This window comes from Salvelinus fontinalis, chromosome 16 (genome assembly GCF_029448725.1).
Source record: "Salvelinus fontinalis isolate EN_2023a chromosome 16, ASM2944872v1, whole genome shotgun sequence".
Taxonomy (NCBI): Eukaryota; Metazoa; Chordata; class Actinopteri; order Salmoniformes; family Salmonidae; genus Salvelinus; species Salvelinus fontinalis.
In genome coordinates, this window is record NC_074680.1 from 34,329,838 (window position 1) to 34,348,540 (window position 18,703).

The 18,703-nt window shown below is 44.3% G+C and overlaps 2 protein-coding genes across 7 annotated transcripts in view; both read right to left on the bottom strand.

The window, feature by feature from the left end:
• dglucy (D-glutamate cyclase) overlaps nucleotides 1-6,949 on the bottom strand; it is a 13,851-nt gene extending 6,902 nt beyond the window's left edge. The window contains exons 1-10 of one of the 5 annotated variants that reach the window (XM_055865212.1): nucleotides 6,880-6,949; nucleotides 6,062-6,175; nucleotides 4,787-4,940; nucleotides 2,763-2,961; nucleotides 2,372-2,522; nucleotides 2,153-2,275; nucleotides 1,570-2,040; nucleotides 1,367-1,466; nucleotides 1,133-1,281; nucleotides 874-993 (exon numbers count right to left, since the gene is read on the bottom strand). In XM_055865212.1, the coding sequence (XP_055721187.1) occupies nucleotides 874-993; nucleotides 1,133-1,281; nucleotides 1,367-1,466; nucleotides 1,570-2,040; nucleotides 2,153-2,275; nucleotides 2,372-2,522; nucleotides 2,763-2,961; nucleotides 4,787-4,940; nucleotides 6,062-6,167 (1,573 nt within the window). In that variant the 5' untranslated portion in view covers nucleotides 6,168-6,175; nucleotides 6,880-6,949. The other 4 variants (XM_055865214.1, XM_055865210.1, XM_055865211.1 and 1 more) reach the window with 4 other exon arrangements.
• A 959-nt stretch (nucleotides 6,950-7,908) lies between these two features.
• The window catches only part of LOC129813063 (sodium/potassium/calcium exchanger 4-like), a 40,738-nt gene continuing 29,943 nt past the window's right edge, over nucleotides 7,909-18,703 (bottom strand). Inside the window, exons 8-17 of one of the 2 annotated variants that reach the window (XM_055865216.1) lie at nucleotides 17,843-17,868; nucleotides 17,686-17,739; nucleotides 17,219-17,376; nucleotides 15,549-15,718; nucleotides 13,972-14,128; nucleotides 13,626-13,792; nucleotides 13,262-13,376; nucleotides 13,018-13,130; nucleotides 12,838-12,903; nucleotides 7,909-12,761 (exon numbers count right to left, since the gene is read on the bottom strand). In XM_055865216.1, coding sequence (XP_055721191.1) covers nucleotides 12,609-12,761; nucleotides 12,838-12,903; nucleotides 13,018-13,130; nucleotides 13,262-13,376; nucleotides 13,626-13,792; nucleotides 13,972-14,128; nucleotides 15,549-15,718; nucleotides 17,219-17,376; nucleotides 17,686-17,739; nucleotides 17,843-17,868 — 1,179 coding nt within the window. In that variant the 3' untranslated portion in view covers nucleotides 7,909-12,608. The remainder of the gene's footprint in view (nucleotides 12,762-12,837; nucleotides 12,904-13,017; nucleotides 13,131-13,261; nucleotides 13,377-13,625; nucleotides 13,793-13,971; nucleotides 14,129-15,548; nucleotides 15,719-17,218; nucleotides 17,377-17,685; nucleotides 17,740-17,842; nucleotides 17,869-18,703) is intronic. The other variant, XM_055865217.1, reaches the window with a different exon arrangement.

Sequence of the window (18,703 nt, forward strand, 5' to 3'; positions counted from 1 at the left end):
TCGACCCTCCAACACCACTTCCAGCAGCATCTGGTCTCCCATCCAGGGACTGACCAGGACCAACCCTGCTTAGCTTCAGAAGGGTGGTATGCTGCTGGCACGGATGTTGAAACAATGTTGATTCAATCAGTTTTTGCCCAGTGGGTTGTCTCTCTTGTCTGCAAGTGTAAACTTCTCAACATAATAAGTTGGGCCACTTTATCAAGTTTAAGTGTTGTGTGTGTAAAGTATTCATTGGAAATCTTACTCGCCGAATGCTGTGTGAATAATCTATTGTTGTGCGTGTGTTGTCTGAGGTGAGCCGGACACTTTTTCTTCTCTGGTCAGCTGAAGCAAGAAACTACTTCTGCTCTGACCGATGATTCATGGTGAGAGGATGTTGAGGTGAGAGTGTCTGACTGTTTCAGTGTGTGTGTGTGTGTATTCTGAGGTGAACCGGACAGTTTCTCTTCTCCTCTGGTCAGCTGACGCAAGAAACTACTTCTGCTCTGACCTCTGATTCATGGTGAGAGGATGTTGGTGAGAGTGTCTGACTGTTTCAGTGAGCATGTCTGTGGTGGTGACACTGTCCTGCAGTAGCACACAGCCTGACTATATGGAATGCAGTTCATAATACACAACCCTTGATCAAACCTGAGACAACCATCCTTCTGCCTGCAGTTATATCCCTTGGCCTGCAGAGGGCACTGAATGAGCTCCAATCTGCTCATTGTAAATCTAAACGCTGTATCTAATCAGTAACGAATTACATTTAGAAAGTAACATACCCAGCCCTTAATATAATATAGTAAATAATCCTGTAAGGATGGTCGCTAAAGGCAATTTGAAACGTAAATAAATAAAGTCCAAATGAATACATCATTAATTCCCAACCTGCAGTGATGGCAAAATCAGCAGCCACGTCACAGGCTATCAGGCTCCCATTGGGCATGTGTTCTCTCACTGCCTCCTTCACCTTGCCCATGCCCAGCTCGTTCCCGCCATCTCCTATCCCTATTTATATACACACACACACACACACACACTTAAGTCTGTATTGAGACATGCATATTGTTCTACAGATCTGTGTGCATAGCGGGTGGACCTTTCAATAGCTTACCTGAATACCAAACTCCATAGTATTTGTACCAACCTGTGGTGCTGATGCCAGGGATGGTGCTGGCTGTGGTGAATAGATCATCTATAGGGTCCACCAGGTGTTTGATGTTCACTCCTCTCATATTGTAGTAGTTCCCATCAGACGCTCTGCCACTGCGCTCTATTGCCACCAAGTGGTCAAACCTGAGCATAACAGACAAAATACTAAATTGACCCACGTGAATAGGATGGAGTGAAATGTGTGCGTGTTGAAAGCTGAGGTCATCACCTGGGCTTTTTATGGTCTCCGTTATGACACAGGAAGTACAGTGCTGAGTCTGGGCTGTTGCCTTGGTAACTGAGTAGTGGTACGGCTGTCTTTATCACACCTAGAAACACAAACAGGTTGGAGGTCAGCCAAACATATGGAGCTAAACTGACAGAATTCTGTATAGAGTCAGGGCTAGGGCACACATACGCCAAACCATGTACCTTTCTTCACTGCATCTTCCATAATCCTCTGATTCATCTCCAGGGCACGGTGATCCGTCACTATAGCAACCTCCTTCTGGAGGGCCTGGAGGGTGGCTGCTATGGCGATGGCTCCGGGGGGCCCGTCTGTCTCCTCAGGGGGGTTGTGTGTGTAGTGGGTGGGGAACCCCGTAGTGATGAGCACAGATGAGGAGTGGGAGAGGGACAGGCAAGACCTCAGCAACTCATCCTGGACAAACAATGCACGGATACCCCTCTCTCCTGGGTCCTCGCCAATGATCTTCTCCAGGTCTCGTATGCTCTGGACTACAGTCTTAGAGGCCACACTGAAATGCAAAGGCTGCTGGGAGATGGAGAAAGTCAGAGGGCATTGGTCAGGCTCAGGGGTGGATGTGGACGCAGAGACGGATGAGTCCTCTCGATCAGTGAGGAACATGCAGCCTGGAGAGTGGGTGAATGCCAGTGTGGGCTCTGAGGAGGAAGAAGAAGACTTTATTGTCCATTGTCAATGGGAAACCAACACCATATGTGTCTTGTTAGCCAGTTATGCAGTAATAAATATTACAACCAGACAGCCACTCACTGCAACTCTGGACAGCCTCCACACCAGTGACCCCACAGGCCCAGAACGCAGGTACATCTCCTGGGCAAAGGGCCACCGGGTCCCCATACTCCGGCCTGGATACGTCCTGGATCCCCAGCACAGCTGTGATGAGATGGTGCAGAGTCAGACAGGATGTAAATTGCTAGAAGAGGCCTTTTGGTTTTCTACAAACAAAAGGACCCATCTGCAGTTGTGTACCTGGGTCCCCGATGTGGATGGGTCCTCCATGGGCCAGAGGGGTCAGGTGAGTGATCTGGGCCACAATGTCCAGCTTCTCCTCAGGTACTGGTCTCATAGTCACCACCATAGGGCACTGGAACTGACCCACTCCTCTACACTGGAGAGATGTCTGCAGAGGGACAGTGTATTAAAATGCAGGCCTAAATTATGTGCTTTACTCATTGTGTACATTGTAAGTCTTGTCTCTTGAACTATGCATATGTTTGTCTCCAAATCAGAAATAATATGGTAATTACGAGCCTGTGAAAAAGAATGTCCTTCTTAGTGGAAAATCACTATATTCTGTTCTGTTGGCACAGTGAGTCGCTCCGGATGTCTACCTGGCAGAAACCCTCCTTCCCAGTCTCACCCTGAACATGCTGACATTACAGTTCTGCTCCACATTTCGGACAGGGACCCCGGCCTCCCGCAGTGTCCTCTCAAAGCTGAAGCTACAGCCCAGGTAGAAGCTGACCATGTCCTGGAGCTGACCGCTGTAGGACATCAGGCTGGACACTCTGGATACCAGCAGGCCGTCCTTAAACACACAGTACTGGGGACAGTCCACTCTGTGGAGAAGTAGACGTATAAAAATGCTTTTGATATTGTACTACTGTTTGTTTTTGTTCTATCATTGTAAAGCAACTTTGGTTCCTTGACAGACAGACGCAGCAAAAGAGCTAGGAATAGACTGGAGAGGCTGTTTGAATGCTATTTACTGTTGATGAAACAGAAATCTCATTGTCTAATGAATAGGAAGTGGAAAATACTCTGGTACGGTTCCCTTTCCTGAGAACATGGACTAGAGCCTAAATTCACACAGCGCAGCCTGTTTTTATTGAAAGTCTCTACACACACAGACAACAACACTAGCTTTACTGCAGTGTGAAAGGTTAGAAAACAATGGGGGAAGATGAATGGGTACATTTCTCAGTTAAGAATCTGTCTCCGCACCACGTGCTCTCACCACTGGTGTCCCCCAGGGCTCTGTTCTAGGCCCTCTCCTATTCTCGCTATACACCAAGTCACTTGGCTCTGTCATATCCTCACATGGTCTCTCCTATCATTGCTATGCAGACGACACACAACTAATCTTCTCCTTTCCCCCTTCTGATAACCAGGTGGCGAATCGCATCTCTGCATGTCTGGCAGACATATCAGTGTGGATGACGGATCACCACCTCAAGCTGAACCTCGGCAAGACGGAGCTGCTCTTCCTCCCGGGGAAGGACTGCCCGTTCCATGATCTCGCCATCATGGTTGACAACTCCATTGTGTCCTCCTCCCAGAGCGCTAAGAACCTTGGCGTGATCCTGGACAACACCCTGTCGTTCTCAACTAACATCAAGGCGGTGGCCCGTTCCTGTAGGTTCATGCTCTACAACATTCGCAGAGTACGACCCTGCCTCACAAAGGCGCAGGTCCTAATCCAGGCACTTGTCATCTCCCGTCTGGATTACTGCAACTCGCTGTTGGCTGGGCTCCCTGCCTGTGCCATTAAACCCCTAAACCCCTTGAAGCTCGCATCCGCTACAAGATCATGGTGCTTGCCTACGGAGCTGTGAGGGGAACGGCACCTCCGTACCTTCAGGCTCTGATCAGGCCCTACACCCAAACAAGGGCACTGCGTTCATCCACCTCTGGCCTGCTCGCCTCCCTACCTCTGAGGAAGTACAGTTCCCGCTCAGCCCAGTCAAAACTGTTCGCTGCTCTGGCACCCCAATGGTGGAACAAACTCCCTCACGACGCCAGGTCAGCGGAGTCAATCACCACCTTCCGGAGACACCTGAAACCCCACCTCTTTAAGGAATACCTAGGATAGGCTAAAGTAATCCTAACCCCCCCCCCCCCCCCCTTAAAAGATTTAGATGCACTATTGTAAAGTGGCTGTTCCACTGGATATAAGGTGAATGCACCAATTTGTAAGTCGCTCTGGATAAGAGCGTCTGCTAAATGACTTAAATGTAATGTAAAAAATGTGCCATAAACGCAGGGTCATGTCCTGGAAATAATTACATGAATACAAGACAGAGATTATCCTCAAGCGTTAAATCTACACGGCGACTCAGAGTAGACTTTGCCCGGCCTGAACAGCTATATTCTGAACAGACATCTTCTCTGCACATAAAATAACCTCACATGGTTTGTCAAGAGATTGTTTCAAGACATAAAAATGACCATCAAAGTCACAACTGAGTTAGCATCAAATGAATGCCTCCCTAGATTCAGGAATACCCCCACAATAACATTAAATATAACCAATTCAAGATGGTGCAGTCTCTGTAGGCTTATTGTGTGATGTGTTTGTTTGTATCATGTAGTGTCCATGTTATATTGTTGCATTTGTATTGTAATGGTTGTCAGATTTTGTGTTAGGGGTGTTTCAGTCAGTACCTGATGTCTGCGTCTGCAGCGAGAGGTGGACAGCCCCACTCCCCAGGCTGACTCCTGTACAGCAGGGGCAGGGGGCTGGGGTTGGCGTGGCAGAATGCCTCGAAGTCATCAGCTAGGCTCTTATGGAGGATCACCACATTAGCCTGCTGGTAGCCTGTCAATCAGACGTTGATGATGAAAAGGAATATTGAGTCAGATTGTACACTGAATTGTATTGCATTGTTTGATTCAGATGTGTGCCTCTCTATAAAGACTGGGGGAGAGAAAGTGAGGAAGTTAAATGTTTGAGCTTGTTCAGTGCATGAGGTTGCATTCAATAATTAACCATTACATCAAAACTTCTAACTGACAGTAGTCACACAAAATGTACTGCACTGTGGGTCTATAGAACAATATGTTACTTTCTTATCCTTTGTTGCCATCCTGAACGCCCTAAATGTAAACGTCACTCTGACGATACAGCGGGTTGATTTTCAAGCAGTATTGTGATATTTAAGCAATAAGGCACAAGGGTGTGTGGTATGGCCAATGCAAATTAATTACATAAAAATCATACAATGTGATTTTCTGGATTTTTGTTTTAGATTCTGTCTCTCACAGTTGAAGTGTACCTATGATAAAAATTAGACCTCTACATGCTTTGTAAGTAGGAAAACCTGCAAAATCGGCAGTGTATCAAATACTTGTTCTCCCCACTGTATATGTCGTACCTACCTGCAGCAAATCCAGAAGTGTTCTCTATGCCATGGGTTTTCTTACGGATCAGTGCCCTTAGTGCACTAGAGCTCATAACAGACTGACACTTAGACATCTCTACTGACCTGGCTCAGCTACTGTTGCCTCTCACCCTACTGCTGTCTACTAGAGGGTGCGCTATATTGGTTAATTTGTCAATGGGTGTCAGATGTAGGCTAATCTCATTGACCAAACGCCTCCTCCAAATGCTTAGCCTTAGAATGGACGAGTTTTGATATCAGGCTAATGTAGCGACACTGGCCAGACAGATTTATATACTGAGTCAATGTGAGACTTCAAGTCTGGCAAGCGAGAGATACTACTGTAGCTGGAATTAGGTAATGGGTTACATATTCACATACAGCTAGGTGATGGAATCAACTTCATAAACTAATGATTGACCTGGGTCCTCAAAATAGAAAACTGACATTTGCTGAAAAGATAAATGTCTATTGCCTGTTTTCTCATTGATTGGATTTGATCGATTCTGGTGATCAACATATTAAACTCGATGAAAGTGGAGTTACTTGGATGTTTTACCTGAGCACGTTCTAGTGGTGGTGGCCTTTACACACACTAGTCTTTGCACTGGATACCGTCGAATTGAGTTGGTGAGTGATCTTATACCTTGCCACGCCTGAAACATGCTCAAACCTGAAATGAGAGGTAGACAAAAAGAACACAGGCCTATTCAAAATGCATCTAAAATACTTTATTTGGGGTAATCAATCATTTCAAAACGGTGACATCCGAGTGGCTAGCTAATGCTATTCAAATTTGGCTGAAAAGTGTTGTAATAATTATACAAAGAGGTTTGAGTTTATTATGTAAGTGCAAAGTGGGAGGCATACGCATGCGTCCGCTTTAACATGATACATGTATAACCTATGCATACCATACAACGTATGTTTACGAATAATAGTAGCTAGCACATGATAAGAAAATATATAAGCTTCTTGTCGATGTTTCACTGTGCATGATGAAAGGAAGTGGAAAGCAAACTATTTCCGATATAAACCGCTCTGAATGCATGGTACCTGGGGAGGAATGTTTTTAGTAGTAGCTAATGCATATTCCCATAAACGAATTTGGAAGCAAAAAATAATAATCTTGCAAATGGCAATAACGTTACTTCCGCTCAATCCGTGCACTTGGATTCCACTAGATAGCACAGCCACAAAGTCAAAATCGTAAAGATTCCTAAAAACAAAACAAAATATTTTGGTATTAATTTAAGGTTATGGTAAGGCATAAGGTTAGCAGTGTCGTTAGGTTTAAAATCACATTTTAAGAAGATAAAGTGTAGAAATAGGCGGGGTTTATGGCTGTGACTCTGGTAAATAGTGACGACTACTGACCTTGGGTGTTTTCATGTTTGGGTTTTCTTCTCGCGAGAATCTAGGCAATACTGGATCAGAAATCTCACAGTGGACCCAATTCCATAACAATGAAACTGAAGAGTGAGTAATAGATCTGTAATTTTCATTGAAAGCAAGTGGTAGATCAGTTCAATGTGCGTCTTTTATATGCTTCCCGTTCTTAAGTTTAGTTATTGCGTCTTTTACTTTTAGTTTTGTGCACCAGCTTCAACTGGCAAAAAATACGTTATTTTTCGTTATGTAAAATATATTTAGATATTACAATGACTACTTGCTTGTTTTGCCACATAAACTGAAATTAGGCGAACTATTAGAATTTTAGCAACCAGGAAATGGCGGAGCGATTTCTGCATAGTGCATTTTTAACTCATTCCATCCATCATCCATAAGATATAATAAACAAAAATATAAATGCAACAATTTCAACGATTTTACTGAGTTACAGTTCATGTAAGGAAATCAGTCAATTGTAATAAATTCATTAGGCCCTAATCTATGGATTTCAAATGACTGGGAAGGGGCGCAGTAATGGATGGGCCTGGAAGGGCATAGGCCCACCCACTGGGGAGCCAGGCCCGGCCAATCAGAATGAGCTTTTCCCCACAAAAGGGCTTTATTACAGACAGAAATACTCCTCGGTTTCATCAGCTGTCCAGGTGCCTGGTCTCAGACGAGGCCGGAGGTCCTGGGCTGGTGTGGTTGGACGTACGGCCTAATTTTCGAAAACGACTTTGGAGGTCGGGTTATGGTTGAGAATGAACATTCAAATCTCTGGCAACAGCTCTGGTGGACATTCCTGCAGTCAGCATACCAATTGCAAGCTCACTCAACTTGAGACATCTGTGGCAAGGTGCACCTGTGTAATGATCATGCTATTTAATCAGCTTCTTGATATGCCACACCTATCAGGTGGATGGATTATCTTGACAAAGGAGAAATGCTCACTAACAGGGATGGGAAAAAAATGTGTGCACAGAATTTGAGAGAAATAAGCATTTTGTGTGTATGGAACATTTCTGGAATCTTTTATTTCAGTTCATGAAACATGGGACCAACACTTTACATGTTGCGTTTATATTTTTGTTCAGTATAAGTACACATTGTAGGATCAAAGAAAGCAATTTTAAAGAGAACAGTAGGCATTTATCAACAGTATTATTTAATGTGTCATCCAGCTCATCCATCTCGTAGATAACCATGATTCATTTAACAATATACATAAATATTTTGAAATCCTTTGATGATTATTGCTTTACAGTAAAATGCATTGGTTGGATACATCCATTTATAGCAAGACAAATACATTCAAGTTAAACACCAATGTCTTAAATTTAAGTTGTTTTTGTAATAACTCAAAAGCCTAGCTTTATCAATTTTGATGAATTACCTTACGACCCTTCACTCACAGTGAACCAGGTCACATTCACTCAAGAGTCTCTCACAATTGTGTGTATAACAACAGAGCCAAAGTGTGTGTGTGTGTGTGTGTGTGTGTGTGTGTGTGTGTGTGTGTGTGTGTGTGTGTGTGTGTGTGTTGTGTTCATGCATGCCATACAGTGCAGTCAAGTTTAATGGTGACTTCTCAAAGTTTCTCTTTGACAAAGGTATACACCAACAGAAGTGGGTATTTAGTGAGATATTATACTCTTTATAGAGCTATGATAAACATCAGTGCATTGTTTGTTTACTGACAACATGGATATGACCCTACAGGAGACCCTCAGCCCCACCTGGTGACAAATTATTTAAACTTAGAGATCTGCTCATCCATTAATTTCAAAATGTATTGTTACGATTACAAAAAATGCACATATCCCTTAGTTCATATGTGATAACAACAACTAAAACCCATGGCACAAAATTATATTATTTTCATGACATGAGTAGAATGCTTTAGGGATGGAATAAATCAAGTGAGATTTGAAAACGTATGGCCACTTTTCCAAGACCAATTTTCAAAATGTTTTTTTTTGTTTCTTGGAGTTAAGAGTTGCACACGAAAAATACAGGAGTAGATGCTTCTATCCCGGTTACAATAAGAATATACAGTACATAATAAAACACAAGACATCAATGAGACTGTAAGAGGATGGACAAATATCCAGGGCACAGGCAAGGCACCATTGTCTTATATCACCTGCCTTTAACACACCAGGGTCGTGTTCATTAGGCACCACATTTAAGAAATGGACTGAAACATGGAGGGGACTACTTGTTCTTGTCCAATAAGAAATTATTATTTTGGTTTCTATTGCAAAATGTTTTCCATTGCGTGCTGTAATGAACATGACCCAGACCAGTACTAGAGCCCGCCCTTTGTTTGTTTGTTTATTTACCATGCACCTAAGGTGTAGGTGACATCATAACTCAGACCATAATAAAACGACCGTAGCAACATTCATCTGGCTTTCGTTCAACACTGACATTACCCTCCTGTCAGATCAGATCATCACTTATCATTTAACAATGCACCAGCTACTACCACTGAGACAAGAAAATATATTTAGTGTGTGTGTGTTTATGAGATTGCCTGTGTGAGCATGGGAGTAAACATTTGAAAAGTGTGTGTTTGTGTATGTGTACTTTGGGCATGGGGAGTAAACATTTGACAAGTGTGTGTGTGTGTTTTGTGCATGCATAAATGTGTGTGCATAAGTGCATGTACTTGTATAGTATAAATGCTTTCAGCAGCTTCAATACAATAAAAAAATCTCAAATGCATAATATACTGTACCACCCTTAACTGGTCCTCTTTTAATTGAGATTGCATACATGTGTTTATATAATACACTCAGTGGCTAGTTTATTATTACTGGGTCGGACAATCTTTGCCTCCACTACAGCCTCAATTCTTCAGGAGATGGAAATATTGCTCAATTGGTATCAAGAGACCTAACGTGGGCCAGGAAAACATTCCCCACACCATTACACCACCGCCACCAGCCTGTACCGTTGACACCAGGCAGGATGAGGCCATGGACTCATGCTGCTTATGTCCAATCCTGACTCTGCCAACAGTATGATGCAACAGGAACCGGGATTTGTCAGACCAGGTGATGTTTTTCCACTCCTCAGTTGTCCAGTGTTGGTGATCTCGCGCCCACTGGAGCCACTTCTTCCTGTTTTTAGCTGATAAGAGTAGAACCCAGTGAGGTCGTCTCTGCAATAGCCCATCTGTGACCAGGACCAAAGAGTTGTGCGTTCTGAGATGCCGTTCTGCACACCACTGTTGAACTGCGCTGTTATTTGCCTGTTTGTGGCCCGTCTGTTAGCTTGCACCATTCTTGACATTCTCCTTCAACTTCTCATCAACGAGCTGTTTCTGCCCACAGGACTGACGCTGACTGGATGTTTTTTGTTTGTCACACCATTCTCGGTAAACACTAGACTGTCGTGCGTGAAAAGCCCAGAAGGCTGGCCGTTTGTTTCTGAGATACCAGAACCGGCGCACTTGGCACCGACGATCAAACAACGCTCAAAGTCGCTTAGGTCACTAGTTTTGACCATTTTAACGTTCAATCGAACAGTAACTGAATGCCCCGATGCCTGTCTGCCTGTTTTATATAGTAAGCCATGGCTAAGTCACTCACTGTGTGTAGGAGCTAACCATTGGTGTACCTAATAAACTAGCCACTGAGTGTATATACCATACACTCCATCCAATGTCTGCCTTTTAACACAGAAAACAGTGACAGAACTTCTCAACACTGAAACACCCAGTCACGACTGACATTGACACAGGTGCCACCCTCTGCTCCCATAGTGACCCCTGAACTGGGTTGTGTTCATTAGGTACCAAACGGAAGAAAACAGACTGAAACAGGAAGCAGCTACATAGACTTGTCCAATAAGAAACACTTTTTTGGTTTAAGGTGTTTTCCATTGTGTGCCCTGATGAACACGACCCTTAACAAGGTCAGTCAGATGGGTGGAGGGCAACTCAACTCGTAGCTGCCAATATTTGGAGGTTGACGGACGGACAGGGTAGTGATCCCATCACGCTAAGCTTCTGCTCCGCAGGAGAAATAAATAAATGTCCCACTGTGCATTTAGAGAAGATAAAATCACAATGAGAGACAGCCAGGAGGAGAAAAAGAAGTGAGGAGGAGGAAGAGAAGGATTTGGAGCAGGGTAGGGGAAAGACGGAAGCAGTTTAAAATATCTACACAGGAACTGCATCCCACTTTCCCTGCCTTGCCCAACTGGCAGAATTAAGGTAGCACTGGATTCACAATGGGAGAACCTCAGCTTGTGCATGACAGGTCGTATTTACATATAAACAAACACACAACACAAAGAAGTGTACCATTGTGAAGCACAGATCCCCATCATCAGCAGTATCTCTTCAGCCCGCCGAGACGGACAGGCTGGAGCACAGGGAGGTGAGGAAACTGAATGGGTCTGTATTGTATCTGATGGAACGGGCCTCAGACAGAACACAAGCTGAAGGAGCTGAAGATATCAAACACACAATTAAGCAATCAAAACAAATCAACATGACTCAGGAGGACGAGCCTGGCTGGGGCAGTCCAACCTACAGCAGGCCAAAATAAATCCATGCTTTTCCTCAGCCAAAGGGGCCCGGGCCCAAGTTCTGTTCTCTCGGTCCACTTGAGTTTTGTGTTAAATCAGCATCCACCAAGCACCAATGGGGCATAGTCTTCCAAGATGTGTTCTCCTCTCCACATTGGTGCTGAATACTAACAGAGGAGACTCTCCTCCCTTCCTTGCAATGTCTCACGTACTTTCACTCACACTCAAACACAGGAAACGGCATATCAATGTCTTGGTCAGCAGTTTCTTGCAGTTGGAGTGTCCAGAAACAGAAGAATGACAGGTTCTCCCCTGGACTCTCCTCTTCCTGCCAGCGAGAGAGAGATAGGATTTGGCACATGCTGCCTCCCCCTCTCTCTCCTTATTGAACCACGCAAAGGAAGAACTGTAACACTGAAAAATATCATATATTATGTCATATATATACACTACTTCATTTCACGCGCAACATCTAAAGTGCAGTATGTTCATGAAATGTATGTTTGTTTTACTTCCAAAGGAAGAATATAATATAATAAATCAAAATGGCAATAAATGAAGAATTCATAAATGCTTGGGTCCTTTTCTTTAGTAGGGATGAAGGTCGGTGAGCTGCCTGACCCAAAAAATATTTCTGAGACCGGATGAGATACAAACAGAGGAGGACGGAAGTATAGGAAGTGTAATGGTGGTCCTGGGTTATGTTGTGAAGACTAGGAGGGTTTCAGCTAGATGGGTTCTGTGTAGAGGTGAGCTGTGTATCTCTCCTTTGGACGGTGAGTTGGGTTCTGGAGGGAAAGACGAAGAGTAGCCTTCGGTTCCTCTGGGTTAGTAAGGAGAATCCATACGGTTCTGTTGGTATCTCCTCTTCTCATTGACAGCAGAAAAACATGTAGGGAGAGTGTTTGGGGAACTGAATATATTGTGAATGAATATATGTATCCAGGGATCTCTATATTATTGATAGATAGTGAAGGAATGGAAAAGGGATATAGCAAGGGCAGACATTTACATCTGGAATGAAAAAGAGGTGTGTAAAAGAAGTGTATGTGTGTGTGGGGGGGAGGGGGATTTCAGGATAGAAATGATTGAGTAGTTAGTGGCTAAGTTTAGATTCAGAGGGCTATGTGAGTCTATAATTCGGCATGGACACCTGCCTGGTGGTGTAGGCCGTCCTACAGCTGCTCCAGACACATGGGCAGATTGACGAAGGTGAACACGTTGTATTCGATCATGATGGAGAAACACAGGAAGATGACGTACATCACCAGCACGTACACACCCAGCTTCAGGTCCAACTTCCAATGATTCACATGGATCCCCAGAACCTGCAGGACACAGAGGGACAGAGTGTTAGAGAGAGAGCGAAAGAGAGCGAGAGAGACGTCTCCTTTAATAACTCACTGTCAGAAACACAGAGCCCAGAAGAAGCACCACAGAGTAGACCAGCCCTCTGCTATTGATCATCACCTAGAGAGAGAAAGAAAGAATTTTAGATCAAGATCAAGAGGCATGAAGTATTGATAAGCAGTAGTAACATAGGCCCATTGAAGGGAAAACAGTGTAAAGACCGAGTTCGTTTACCTCAGAACCATAGTCCACAGCCATGGTCTGTATCGCCCAGGGGAGCCCCAGTCCCACCAAGATATCAAAGACATTACTACCAATGGTGTTGGAAACCGCCATATCCCCAAGACCTAGAGAGGGATAGACATAAAGATATGGAAAATTCTGTACAGACTATACGGTATACTGTACACTGGTACAATTATTTTTAAAGATTTTGAAGAGAGACAGAGATAGGGAAAAAAAGAGAGCAGTGATGTACCTTGTCGAGCAACGATCAGGCTAGCAATACAGTCGGGGACACTGGTGCCAGCTGCCAGGAAGGTGATTCCCATAATCACATCAGGGATGCCCAGAGTGTAGCCAATTATGGTGACCTGCACACAGACACACATTTAAGTTATTAAACAGAAATCTTCCAAACAACATGCACCTTGGTTGGTAGCCTATATCTAGCACTGTGTCAGGGCTAGGTAGCGACTAGAAGAGAGAGATTCCCTACCTGATTGGTTATCAGGACGTCTCATCACTGATCATTTGTATAAAGATCAAACTTTTTCAACTCTGGTTTGGAACACAAAATGACAGTGACATGTACGTTCTAAAGAATGTCCAACGTGTCTCACCATCCAGACCATGAAGTAGGAGAAGACGGCGATCCACACAGTGGAGAGGAAGAAGGAGAGCATGAAGAAGCGTTCCCAGCGAGGCTTGGCACAGTTTGGCACAGTGAAGTAGAGTATCAGCAGGATGGGCCAGGAGATCAGCCACTTCACTGTCCCCCTGCAGCCCCCTGGTGGAGGGAACAAGGAACAGCAGATCAGCTTCATTACAACCAATGGAGTACACTGAGGAGGTGAGTGTTCAGTTTCAGTATGGTGTGAAAGTGTGTAAAAGTAGCTTATTGGTTTACCAGCCAATGTAATTGAAGATATAACACACATACATGCACACACACACACACACACACACCAGGGACGGTGAAGGGTGAATTCAGGGATTCTCCCTCCTCTTCCTCAACAGTCTTGTCCTCTGGTACAGTGCCGTTCTCCAAGGTCTCAGGTTTACCATCAGTGATCACCATGGTCACGTTGTCCACACCGTTAGATGCCTGCACCAACCTCTGTTGCTGCTCACACACACACACACACACACACACACACACACACACACACACACACACACACACACACACACACACACACACACACACACACACACACACACACACACACACACACACACACACACACACATACACACACACACACACACAAACAGTCAACATCACCCACCTGATTTACTGGGATATGTATGTGTTTCCCCTCTCTAAACAGTTACTTTATGAGCTAGTAAAGTTTTATGAATATCCCCCAGGATATTTTCACCAACACAGTTCTGGTTCTATTAGATATGATGTGCCAAATATGATTATAGCATGCAGTCCACCGGCTAATTATCACTGGAAGCTGTACTCCTCTCCTAGCTTTCTGCAATAGTAAATCATCCTACAATGTACTTTCTCCAGTAGACCTAGCTTACTACCGGTAAGGTGAGGGCCCTGGGAGTGTGGTGCCAGAAAAATAACCTTTCAACATCAACAAAACAAAGGAGATGATCGTAGACTTCAGGAAACAGCAGAGGGAGCACCCCCCTATCCACATCAACGGGACAGTAGTGGAGAAAGTGAAAAGCTCCAAGTTCCTCGGCGTACACATCACTGACAAACTGAAATTGTCCACCCACACAGACAGTGTAGTGAAGAAGGCCCTGTCGGGCTGTATCACCGCCTGGTACGGCAACTGCACCGCCCGCAACCGCATGGCTCTCCAGAGGGTGGTGGGGTCTGCCCAAAGCATCACTGGAGGCAAACTACCTGCCCTCCAGGACAACTACAGCATCCGATGTCACAGGAAGGCCAAAAAGATCATCAAGGACAACAACCACCCGAGCCACTGCCTGTTCACCCCGCTATCATCCAGAAGGTGAGGTCAGTACAGGTGCATCAAAGCTGGGACCAAGAAACTGAAAAACAGCTTCTATCTCAAGGCCATCAGACTGTTAAATAGCCATCACTAGCACATTAGAGGCTGCTGCCCTATATTCATAGACTTGAAATCACTGGCAACTTTAATAATGGAACACTAGTCACTTTAATAATGTTAACATATTTCGCATTAGTCATCTCATAAGTATATACTCTATTCTATTCTACTGTATCTTAGTCTATGCCGCTCCGACATTGCTCATCCAAGTATTTATATATTCTTAATTCCATTCCTTTACTTTATATTTGTGTGTATTGTTGTGAAATTGTTAGATATTACTTGTTAGATATTACTGCACTGTTAGAGATAGAAACACAAGCATTTTGCTACACCCGCAATAACATCTTCTAAAAACATGTATGTGACCTATAAAATTCGATTTGATTTACACTAGTAAAATAACTGAACTAGCCGAGCTTTCTTAACTTCTAAGTAAATCACTTTAACTGAGCTCCTCTCCAATAAGCCTGATGGACCCCCGACCCCAGTGACCTCACCCACCTCATTGATGATGAGGCGGCTAGCCATGCGGAGGCGTGTCTTGGGGCCAAAGTGGTTGGTGATCATGATGCGCAGGCCGGCATCGGGGAAACGGTAGTTAGGAGGGCTGGAGTTGATAATCTCATCTACCATCACCACAGAGCTACGACTGTACCTCTTAGTGGGCTTCACTGGAGATACACAGAGATGGTGAGATACAGAACACAGACAGACGCATCAAGTAGGACTAACTGTACACACCAACCAAGACGAAGGAGATGACATGCTGTTTTACTCTTACAGTACTGTATACAACCACAAAGACATGCCTTTTTCAAGGATGGCCAGACACACGTGCCTAATACACTCACATGCCCCAGACCAGCAGACTCTCTGTCACACACACACACACACACACACACACACACACACACACACACACACACACACACACACACACACACACACACACACACACACACCAGTTACTTTCTCGTGTGCTTCTTATTTTTATTTCCTGTGTTTTTGTTCTACCGTATGTTATTTTTAGTCCTACATTGATATTGATTACTGCATTGTTGTGTTTGGAGATTGCAAGAAAGGCATTTCACTGTAATTGTGCACGTGGCATTAAAACTTTAACATTAAAACTTGAAAACTTGAAACAGCCGGAGGATACAGTATGTCAGGAGGTGTAATTAAAGTGTTTGTGTGACAGCAGAGTTGGCCCCACTGGGCCCAGTTCAAGGCCCATTGAAGCCCCCCTGAAGACACTGTCAGATGAGATCAAATCAGCCATCGGAGTGAGGCAGACTAAAACCTTCAGTGTGTGTGTGTGTGTGTGTGTGTGTGTGTGTGTGTGTGTGCGTGTGCGTGTGCGTGTGCGTGTGCGTGTGCGTGTGTGTGTGTGTGTGTGTGTGTGACATATACACACACACTCATACAGATGCAAGCACGCACAGGCACACACACACATACCATACACACAGTCACGCACACATATAAATGTCTCCACACACACACACACACACACACACACACACACACACACACACACACACACACACACACACACACACACACACACACACACACACACACACACACACACACACACACACACACACCCTTACAGATGCATGCACATGTTGTGACTCTGGAATAATGGACTGTACTTGACACAGCAGAAGAGGGCGTGACAGGGCACAGCATAGCACAGCACAGCAATACATCTCACATCTGACAGACCAGGTCACGGCAGGCAGGTAGGTTTAGTAAAGCTAAACAGACAGGCTTCTATACAGTAGCGACAGGGCTGCCACACTGTAGCAGGGAGGTTAGCTTGGTTCTACTAGACCAGACAGGAGAGGAGAGCTCTCAGAGTCACTCGGTTAAAGACACAGTGAAAGTCAGTGGAAGTCTAAAATACGTAGTTATAGAAAAGAAATGGCTGTAACTCTGTTTGAAGGATCAGATCTAAGAGTTTACAAAGGGGTACGAACGACATCAAGCCAAAGTGGAAAGCACTGTTGACAATGTTAAACCAGATAGGAAGAGCCAAGAGTAGGGCCTGAGAGTAGTTTCTAGGTTTACTAGAACAACCAGATACAGTAGAGTAGTTGTTTTGATAGAAGGCCAGTCAGAGTGCCAAAGGGTTGGCTGAGAGGTGACCATAAAGCCTGCCTGGTTACCTTTACCTGGAGAGAGTAACGGCTTGGACAGATCATCCCATATGTAACTGTCATAACAACCATTACCATCCTCCAGCTCGCTGCTGATCACCGTGTTACCGTTGGCCAAGCTCTTGTCTTCCTTCCCTGAGAAATAGTTCTGGATGCTGGTGTTAAATCTGATGTGAGAAAAGAGAAAATGTTTTACATATTCAGTTGAGAGTTTATGTAACTTAGTGAGTGCAAAGTATGAGTATATAAGTGGATTTTACTATTTGTTGCGTGCGCTCAGGTGCTCTACTGTGTGTGTGTGTGTGTGTGTGTGTGTGTGTGTGTGTGTGTGTGTGTGTGTGTGTGTGTGTGTGTGTGTGTGTGTGTGTGTGTGTGTGTGTGTGTGTGTGTGTGTGTGTGTGTGTGTGTGTGTGTGTGTGTGTGTGTGTGTGTGTGTGTCTTTGAAGCAGGAAGGAACAGGTCCCAGTGGAACTCACTTCATGATCAGAATGTACCCAAAGTACATCACTACCAGCACTAAGCTCTCCCACCTGCAGAGACAGACAGACTAGAGTCACATGTCTGCAGGTGCGCACACACACACACATACACCCTCTGCTGAGACACAAGGTAAACACACTGCGGGGTACTCACCACACAATCTTCTCATCATAGATGAACTGACAAAATGAAAGAGGGAAAACATTTAATAAAAAAATGAATTAATTAAACAGTACATACTTTTAGGGAGAAGAGCATCAACTTTTTTTTTTCTAACTCAGAAAAACTTGAATGTCGCGATGCATCAAGTGTGTCTAATTACTGTCAGACAGATGCTGTGAGAAAGCAACACAGTCCAAAAACATTTCCTGTACACTGTTTACTAGAAAAGCAATGACATAGTATGCAGTGAGTTTCTGAAGTCTCTGTGAGATCTCTCTCTGTACTCTCTTTGTACTACTCTCTTAATCTCATGATGATTGTCTATCAGCCCACATGGCCTCTCTATGAACCTAGTGGAGTAGACAGGAAATGAGGGTTAAACAGCCACTAGGGGCTCTCTGTCTGAATGACCTCATTATGTAAAGTATGATAGCGTGAAACGGTATGCAGTGTCTTCTACAATACCATACAGGGGTTGTATGTATCAAGTTTCTCAGAGTAGGTGTGTTGACTTAGGATCGGTTTTGCCTTGAAGATCACAACAAATATGATTACATGGGCAGATGGGACCTGATCCTAGATCAGTACTCCTATTCTGAGATGCTTGAAACATATATATGGACCCAGTTCTTGTTATATTACAGAGAATCCCAGAAACACATACGCACACACACACAAGCAGCTGCTTGACCATCTCCTCCCCACAACCCTCTAGTAGCCCAGTGGGCTAGACAGTTAGACAGTAAATTTAACCAGGTAGGCTAGTTGAGAACAAGTTCTCATTTGCAACTGCGACCTGGCCAAGATAAAGCATAGCAGTGTGAACAGACAACAACACAGAGTTACACATGG